Here is a 9256-nt window from a genome sequence, read left to right on the forward strand (position 1 = left end):
AGATGGCATTTACAAAGCTGAAATCATAACTGTTCAGCTAAATCTAAAGACTATAGAAATATCATGGTCCCTATGTATGTAAGTTAGCATCATGATGATCTCTTATGAAACACTGATTCTTAAAGAACATAAACTAATTTTACTCTATGAAATTACTGGGATTTGTTTTATCTAAGTTACCTACAAAATATCAGAATGTATAACAGACTTCCTTAGTGGAATGAATATCAGAATATTCTTTCTCTACAGCTTTAAAAAAGGCAGTAATTCTGATCAAAACGTATTAAGTCTATACTCATTCTTATTTCCAACCGAACAAATATGGACTTAAGGCCATTTAAATCTCATCAGTAATATTCTACAATTCCTCAAATATAAAGTAAATCTCTGACATATGCTAATTTTAAAAATTTCAAAATTTCAAAAATTTCAAAAATTACTCCACTTTGAGGGAGTAATGCAGGTTCTTTTTCTAACCTTAATTAATATGATTAAAAATTCTTATAAGGCTTTTTTAAAGTTCTGATGGTCTAGTAACATAATAATGCTGATTAACGATTACACTGTTAACAAATTTACCTTGTCTGCAATTTTACAGCAGCAGTCCATCCACAAGAAATCTTGAATTAAATCATCATCTACAACAAAAGATAGCTATGACTTGTCTTTTAAAAACAGAATCCTTCTGAAGAATTAACTTCTAGATAGAGGATTATAAATGGTGCTTAGAAAGCAAACAAAAATGGCCCAACCAGTGTTGTCTAAAATGTAGTTTGCATTTCTTTGGTAAACATGGCAAGCACTGTACGAAAAGCTACTACTTTACTCTTGGGTTTCCCATCTGATTTGCTCAGACTGGAGGGGAAGTGTTAGAAGTGTTTGATTTCTTGCTGCCCAATAGCTCTTTGAGAAAGATGTCTTGGGTAACTCTAGATTAGCACTTTATGACTTCCCAAAATCTATCTTTACTGGTGGAAATGGAATCTGACAAAAGATAACTCAGTCTTTAGTAAATAATGTCTTAATGAATATTACTTGTTTTATTCTTTCTACTACTTTCTCCTATTAGATCTCAGGGTATTTTTAGTTTTGAATTCTTCTTTTCATCTCCTATTTATCTCTGCCCAATTATCTATTATCTAAATACCAGTGAAAATGTCTATATAAAGAAGATTCATAATTTATTACCTATTCATAATTAACATGTAATTTTGGAAAAACAGTATTATGACAAAAGATTAACAAAAATACTTTTAAAAATATGCAAAATTAGATCAGAAACACTCAATTTTAAAAGGCTAAAACATATATTCCCTAAATATATGAGTAGCTGTCGGAATATAATCTGAGAAAATCTGCTTTTTCCCATTCACCCCCTTCATTTTAAGTTAAATAACAAACAAAACATACTTCTTTATACTCATTTTTACATCCTAGAAATATCAATATGCTCAAATATATGGAAATTCCAGGAATAAGTACCATTTTCTTAGACTAATTAATTTCTTCTTAATTTCATTTTTTAAAAGTGAACTCTAAGCCCAACATGGGGCTCTAACTCACGACCCCAAGATCAAGAGTTAGTTGCATGCTCTACTGACTGAGCCAACCAGGCCCCCAACTATTTCTTAGATTACTTACAGTAGAGCCAGGTATTTTCTCTTATTTCTCATGATCAGTTACAAATAATAAAAACGTTTGTGGGTAATGGTTTTGCACCAGTCTTAAAGAGAAAGGGAAATTTATATTAACAACATTCTAGATCCTGACAGGGAATATTCTGGTAGTTCAACATTTTTCTATTTATATTTTTCTTCTTTTTTGCTTTTCTTTAAAATCTTAACCAGCTTGCCCACCTTCCTTCCTTCCTTTCTTTCTGAAGATTTTTGTCTTCTGAGTAGGGCAAACACTCTTGTCCCCAACTATCTTATACACTTCTGCCTGTCACCTGTATCTAATAGACTATGGTATCTACTTGACTTGCTTCATTCCTACAGATATTTACCAGATTCATCTATTCTACTATTTAATCTGTATACCTTACTACCTTACCTTAAAAAATCTTCCCTTCCTTGGCTAATAGAAGTAATATAAAGAAATTTCTTTTTTAAGAAATTTGTCAACAAGTAGTATTGTCTCATGATCTGAGCAAATAAATTTAAACTCAATTTCATTACATGAGTATGATGATAAAGCATAATTTTTAACAAGATCCTCTTATGTGAAGTGCCTGGCTAGTTCAGTTGGAAGAACATGCAACTCTTGATCTTGGAGAATGAATTCGAGCCCCACGTTGGGTGAAGAGAATACTTAAATAAAAATAAAATATTAAAAAAAATATATTCCCTATATATAATACTGAAGCTTCTTGAGGTTGACCAATCTTCCCACTTTGCTCAGTTTTAGCACTGATAATTCTGGGAAACACTTCAGGCCTAATCAAACTGGGTCAATTGGTTCATCTGAGACTTCATGTAGCTATTTTACTTAGGTCACACAAAACTCATAATATGAACTTGAATTGCCCAGAATTCACATTTGACACTTGGATTTAAGTAGTCCAGAAGCTAGATGAGTCTGAACTTCTAAACCAAAAGCAATCCAAAATAACAAAAACCCAGCATTAAAACAAGAACAAAAACGACCTAAGTAAAACAAAAACAAACTGGCTGGAGACACAAATGACATAGAAAATAACATCCTCTTTGATTATTATGAAAACAGTAAAGTAGACCTTTATATTCTCTCAGTTTTAAGTACTTTACAATTACCCCTATTAAAATATTTTAAACCTACCAAATAACTTAAAGAAAGCAGTCATTTCCTGACGCTGTATAACGAGACAGGGTCCTTTGGGGCGTTTAGACTTGTTGCTATTATGTGCATTTTTTTCAGATGCTGGCCAATTATCTTTAAAAATAGGACGCTTCAGATTAATGGGTTTTTTAGGCTGATGTGATCTATTTGACCCTGATTTTACATGAACAGTGACAGTAGGTGGTGTCTCACAACACAGTTGATTATGTCTCATTTTGGTTTCCCAAGGTTCCTGTAAAAATAAAACATATAATTATTTACCACACTCTTGTTCATTTCTATATAAAAACAACTAATCAGATGACATTACAGATGCATTCATATAAAGTGTTACTGAACTTGCTACTAAAATGTTATTTGTGATAGTGACCCATGTAAGAAATTGCTTTTAGAATTCAGTGCTAAGAAATGCTATGCTTTCTTTGCGTAATTGATATACCTTCTCTTTCCAACAGTAAGATCCTGTATACCATTTTTTTTTGATGGCTAGGGACCCCAAAACCAAATTTGAAAATTAATTATAGGAACTATGCCGAGTCTATAATCTATTTGTGGTATTCTTTTTTCTTAGTATTTTAAAATTCTGCTTCTATTGACATAATTTTATCATATAGTTATTATATATGCCACTTAAAATTTTTTATGGAAAAAGGCAAACTATTTCCAGAACTAAATTATTATCATATCAAGTCTTATATTGAAAGCAGTCCCACACAAAATATTTTTTTATTGGTTAATTCCTTGATGTTACACAATTCACTTATTCAACAAGCATTTATTGGTATTTACTTAAAAGTTTAAACATTCCTAACAAAGAAATGTAGGGTATTTGTGCTTTGAGGGAGTCTCATAAATTGATCACTCTAATTTTTAAAGTTGTAAGTGTATGACTGTATTATTTGAGTGATTGATTATAAGTGTACATGAATGTACAGTGTTATAATCCAACAAAATTAGAAACAAAGTTAATTCATCAATACTTAACAATATGCAAAATCATTACCATGTTTGGTGGTAATCAGTTCACATAATTACTAGTTAGTATTACTTTTGTGGTCAAAGTATTTATAGAATAGGAAATGGAGATAAGCATAGGCAAAGCAAGAAACTACTCTAAGACCCTAACAAGAACCTCTGAATCCATAACTCACAGTGACCCAGGCAGCCATGCCGCCCTTGGTGTTCAAGGAGTTAGGTACAGATTCTCCTTCCTGACCCTCAGAAACGTCCCTGCTGAAGGAAGGAATGGAAAGTAAGATTGGATATAGTAGGGCTAGATCAGCAATGTCCAATATAATGTGAGCCACATACGTAATTTTTTATTTTTTAAAGCTGTATTCCATTAGTATAAATAAGCAAATGGCCTGAATTTTAGTATTTTATGTAATCTAGTATGTCTAAAATATCAATTTAGTGTGTAATCAATATAAAAATTAATGAGATATTTTACAAACTTTATTTTTAAACCAACTCTTTGAAAGCTGGTATGTATTTACACGTACAGTGTATTTCAATTTAGCTGCTAAATTTCCAACAGTTAGAGTGAAATGTAGTCCTACCAAAACAATAGTGTGTAAGTGAAAAATATTTTATACTCCTCCAGTAATTAAAAGTAAAAATTCTTCAGTTGCACCATCTACATTTCAACTGCTCAACAGCCACATGTAGCTAGCAGCTACATATTAGACAGCAAGGTGCTAGATAATGAACTAGGCAGAGGAAATTATATTCAATTGTTCTATAATCGCTTCTCCTTACTCTGTTTCACTCTCCTCCCCTCACCTCATCTATCTTCTTAGATCCTAAGGGCCAACGTAATTGAAGGCAATTATGGAGTTGGGGTGCTACAAACTCCACAGAAAAAGTAATGAGTGGGCGCCTGGGTGGCTCAGTGGGTTAAGCCGCTGCCTTCAGCTCAGGTCATGATCTCAGGGTCCTGGTATTGAGTCCCGCATCGGGCTCTCTGCTCGGCGGGGAGCCTGCTTCCTCCTCTCTCTCTCTGCCTACTTGTAATCTCTCTCTGTCAAATAAATAAATAAAATCTTTAAAAAAAAAAAGTAATGAGTGATAAATTATACCTTGAGACTTGCGTAAGAACTCTCTGCTCTTTCCTACTGACCTCATTGGGGAGACAACTGGAGGTCTCATCTGCATCTTTTTTTAAAAGTAAGAGCAGCCTTACAACTAGATAGAAAGAATTAAATTTGGGCTTTTCAAACTGGGGTGAAGGGGCTAGGCTTGGGGATGGAATGTACCAGAATATAGAATAACTGGTATATTTCCCAGGAGGTAAGTTTTACTCAATATTAAGTAAATAACTTAAAATAGTTTTGTTATATTAGGACAACCATGGATATATTGTGAAATAGAATGCAAATACTGTCAATCGAATAAATATGTCCACAGTATAGCTTTATACTACTCCACTAAACCCTTATGTATGTGTTGGGATACTTCAAATAAAAATTGAGGAAATGGGGAAAGAACTGTGTAAAATTCCCCAAACAGAGATTCATTGAAGTTAATCAGCAAACACTGGGCTGGAAAGTTATGAAGGAGCTTAAGGATAGAAGCTATCAATGGTATGTTCCTGGTCAAATTTCACCTTGAGATAGTTTAGTTTAATTTAATTTAATTTTTATTTATTTATTTGAGAGAGAGAGAGATCACAAGTAGGCAGAGAGGCATGCAGAGAGAGGGGAAAGCAGGCTCCTCACGGAGCAGAGAGCCCAATTTGGGGCTCGATCCCAGGGCCCGGAGATCATGACCTGGGTTGAAGGCAGAGGTTTAACCCACTGAGCCACCCAGGTGCCCCTAGATAGTTTTAAATTTTGTTTTTTATTTAGATATAATGAGAGAATAGAGTTCTCATGGCAAGAAGAAAAGAATGCAAGGCAAATAAAAAATATGAGCCATTTCAGGGGGTATCTGGGTGGCTCAGACAGATAAGCAGCTGCCTTTGGCTCTGGTCATGATCCCAGGGTCCTGGGATCAGGCAGTGTCAGGCTGCCTGTTCAGCGGGAAGCCTGCTTCTCCCTTCCCTCTGCCACTCCCTCAGCTTGTGCCTCTCTCATGTGCTCTCTCAAATAAATAAAAAAACTCTTTAAAAAATATATGAGCCATATCAGGAAAAGCTAAGAGACAGGGAAGAAGGAGGAACTAGGAGAAACTATGCTCATATGGCAAAATCCTTTAATGAGTTTTTACAAAGACTCCACCAACATGAAAATAATCATACCAGAATTCACACTTGAATAGGATATCTTGGATTTTTTTTAATAGACCACAGTTAATCTATAAGCAACTGAAATAATTTCTTTACTCTGGGGGTAATATAAAGAGTGGTAGGGGTGGTGGCTCTCAGAACCATACAATAGTAGTAGTATTTGGGGACTCGTGTGGCTATATGAAAAATCTAAGAGCAATATCCAATGGCATTTCAGGGCAGGCAGGGAAAACTTGACTTCCTTATAATTATAGTCTCACACTAAGCACTTAATATGTGCCAGACAATGTGCTAAAAGCTTTAAATGCATTTTCTCACTTAATCCTCAGAACTTTTCTATAAAATGGGCATTATTTATCCTTATTTTCTAGATGAGAACTTTGAGGCTTAGGGAAGAAGAAAATTGCCCACGGACACATATTTAGTGAGTGGTAAAACTAGGACTTGAATCTGGGACTGTTTGACACCAAAGTCCCATATACTTTAACCACTAAAAAACTTTTAATAAATTAAATGAAGTCATGTGTAAAACACTTGACACATGATAAGCAGTCTAATACTACTCACTGTCATCTTGCCAAGACACAAAGCCAGCTTATGAGCTTTTGCTTTATAAAAATTTAAGTCTAGCATTTGCATTGTAAATATGCATGTGACACTGTGACTTAGTGGTTAAATAAGCCATTGTTTTAGGGGAGAAAGATGGGTTTATCACTGTTTTTCTAAAATAATTCTTAGAAAAGAATCCTTATTGAAATGACTATAGCATCTTTCCTTATCATAACCACAAAACTTAAATTGTTAAAAAACAATATAGCAAATTGAAAAAAAATATTCTGGCAAAATTGCTGGAAGTTTTCGTGGGGCTATTATAAAATCTCCATTATTCTTATGTTTTAATTTTTTTTTCTAATTTAATTTATCACCTAATGGTTATAGAATAGTTTTAGACACAGCCAAGCTCTAGGTGCTACAGTCTAGTAAAATTACACAGCACCGACATTTCGATAGGTTGATATCTGATTAGAAATCCAACCCATTAGTGAATAAACCAAGACACTTCAATTAAGTGGTGGGAATAAATGGAAACTAGACTGAATAGGAGGACAGGTGATGTGTTACAAAAGGATGTGCACGAGGTGTGAAGCTCCTCCCCTTTTCTAAATGTGGCAATCATTGGAAAGAAGAAAATGAACAGCAGCTAGAAGGGACAATAATCAAAGAAGAATTTTTCTTTTAAAGACAGGATTTTTTTTTTTTAAGATTTTACTTCTTTATCTGACAGAGAGAGGGAGAGAGAGAGAGCACAGCATGGGGAGCAGCAGGCAGAGGGAGAGGGAGAACCAGGCTCCCCAAGCAGGGAGCCCAATGCGGGGTTTTGATGCAAGGACCCTGGGATCATGACCTGAGCCGAAGGCAGCTGCTTAACTGAGTGAGCGGCCCCGGTGCCCCGAAAGACAGGATTCTTAAGTGTGCCTGAAGGCAGAAAGGAAGGAGGAGCCAGTTGAGAGTATATGCTAAAATACTGGAGAATAGACCTTTACTAAGACCGGATTCTGTCTAGCTATGTGACCTTAGGTTATTCAAATCCTGGGAACACCCATGTCCTCACTTATGATGATACTAGAAACACCTGTTTTCTTAGAACCTGCACATACTAGTATTCAATAAAAATTATTAGATATTGTTAATAATCCACATTTAGTAGGGTTAATGAGCAAAGAAACTATATGGACACAGTGCTGAACCCTTAGCAAAAACTCCAAACACAGCAGTACTATTATTTTATCTTTTTTATAGGTAACGGTACCTTTCAAGGAAAGAAGAGTCAGAATATGACAGCCGCATTTCATCTCCAGTAATAAATATAATTTAAATGTTAAAATTGTATTGGTGACAGAGATCATAGGTATTGTAAAACGCGTTTTTGTTAGAGAATAAAATTAACAGGCAGAATCTCAATTTTGACAAAGCATGGGTTTTTCGGTCTTCAAGTGTTCAATTACTTCACAAGTTTCTTTTCTAAAAATCGAAGCTGGCTGGTCTGCGGCCGTGCTGGACCGGGCAGGAAAGGGCACCGCGAAACCGGGAGAAGGGCTCGGGCGGAGCACGGAGATGCAGCCGCTCAGATCCCGCGACTACGGTGCCGTGGCGCCTGGGCAAGAAGACGTGATGAAGGCGGCCGAGGGAGAAGGGGCGGACGCAGAATGACACTGGCCCACCCGGAGGATAACGTTGGCCGGGGCCGTCCCCGCCCCCCACCACCGGGCCTCTCTGCCACGCCGCGCGCCGGGAGAGCCAGACGGCGACAAGCCGTCCAGGCCCGCGGCGGGAGGCCACCGCCCGGCACGTGCGAGCGCGTCGTCCCTCCGTAGCTCCCGTAGCGCCGCCGGTCCGCGGCCTCCCGCGCGAGGGCACGGGCTCGCGAAGCCCCCACAGAACGACGGAGGGGACCGGCGAGCTCCCGAGGGGACCGCGCCGGCTCGCCCACGCCACCGCTCGTAGCCGCCTCCCCTCGCCGCCCAGCTCCGACCTGGGGGCCCCCCGCCCCTCTCCCGAGCCCAGGCCCCGCAAGCTGGGAGGGCGTGTTCCCGTCGCGGCGAGGGAGCCTGAGGGGACTCACAAGCGGAAGCGCGTAGGAAAGGGGCCGCAACGCCACCCCGTCCTCACACACGGTGGGCGGCGGGGCCCGCTGCCAGAGGGATGGAGGGACCAGGCGCAGCCGCAACTGGAGGGTGGCCGGCGAGGCCCGAAGACAGGGCGCGAGCGGAAGATACCTGAGAAAGCCTGGGGCTGCGGAGAGGGCGCCGGGCCGCGGGACAGCCTCCCCCGGACGCTATGAGGCCTCAGGCGGTTGCTCGCCACTCGCTCCACAGCGGCCACTACCCGCTCGGAGACCTCCCGCCAACCGGGAGCGAAGCTCGTGCAGGCCAATCAGCGCACAGAACCGCGGCCGGGGGCGGGGCCCACCCGAGGTTGCGCGCGCCGCGCACCCCCCGCCCAGCTCCAGCTGGAGTACTCCCCCTCCCGCGAGGCTGGTGCGTGCGGAGACCCTGCTGCCAGCTGACCTACCTGGCGGTGCGGACCCTCTGGGCCCGGTCCTGCCAGAAAGCCGCCACCCTCCCAGACCTCTTCTGGCCTCCTAATTTAGCCCTTTCCTCTTGAACGTTTATCAAAGCCAGGATTGTATTCGAGCCTTTTCCCTTCCCTTCC

The 9256-nt window shown here is 39.4% G+C and overlaps 1 protein-coding gene across 3 annotated transcripts in view; it reads right to left on the reverse strand.

The window, feature by feature from the left end:
- SPDYA (speedy/RINGO cell cycle regulator family member A) overlaps positions 1-8951 on the reverse strand; it is a 30748-nt gene extending 21797 nt beyond the window's left edge. The window contains exons 1-3 of one of the 3 annotated variants that reach the window (XR_009357412.1): positions 8821-8951; positions 2797-3049; positions 580-638 (exon numbers count right to left, since the gene is read on the reverse strand). Coding sequence is in view for 2 of the 3 variants with exons in the window: in XM_059188726.1 (XP_059044709.1) it covers positions 580-638; positions 2797-3031 (294 nt within the window). In the remaining variant the exon portion in view is untranslated. Of the gene's footprint in view, positions 1-579; positions 639-2796; positions 3050-7853; positions 8607-8820 lie in introns of those variants that run through there. The other 2 variants (XM_059188726.1, XM_059188728.1) reach the window with 2 other exon arrangements.
- Positions 8952-9256: the final 305 nt, after the last annotated feature.

The sequence above is a fragment of the Mustela lutreola genome, chromosome 9 (genome assembly GCF_030435805.1).
Source record: "Mustela lutreola isolate mMusLut2 chromosome 9, mMusLut2.pri, whole genome shotgun sequence".
Lineage (NCBI taxonomy): Eukaryota > Metazoa > Chordata > Mammalia > Carnivora > Mustelidae > Mustela > Mustela lutreola.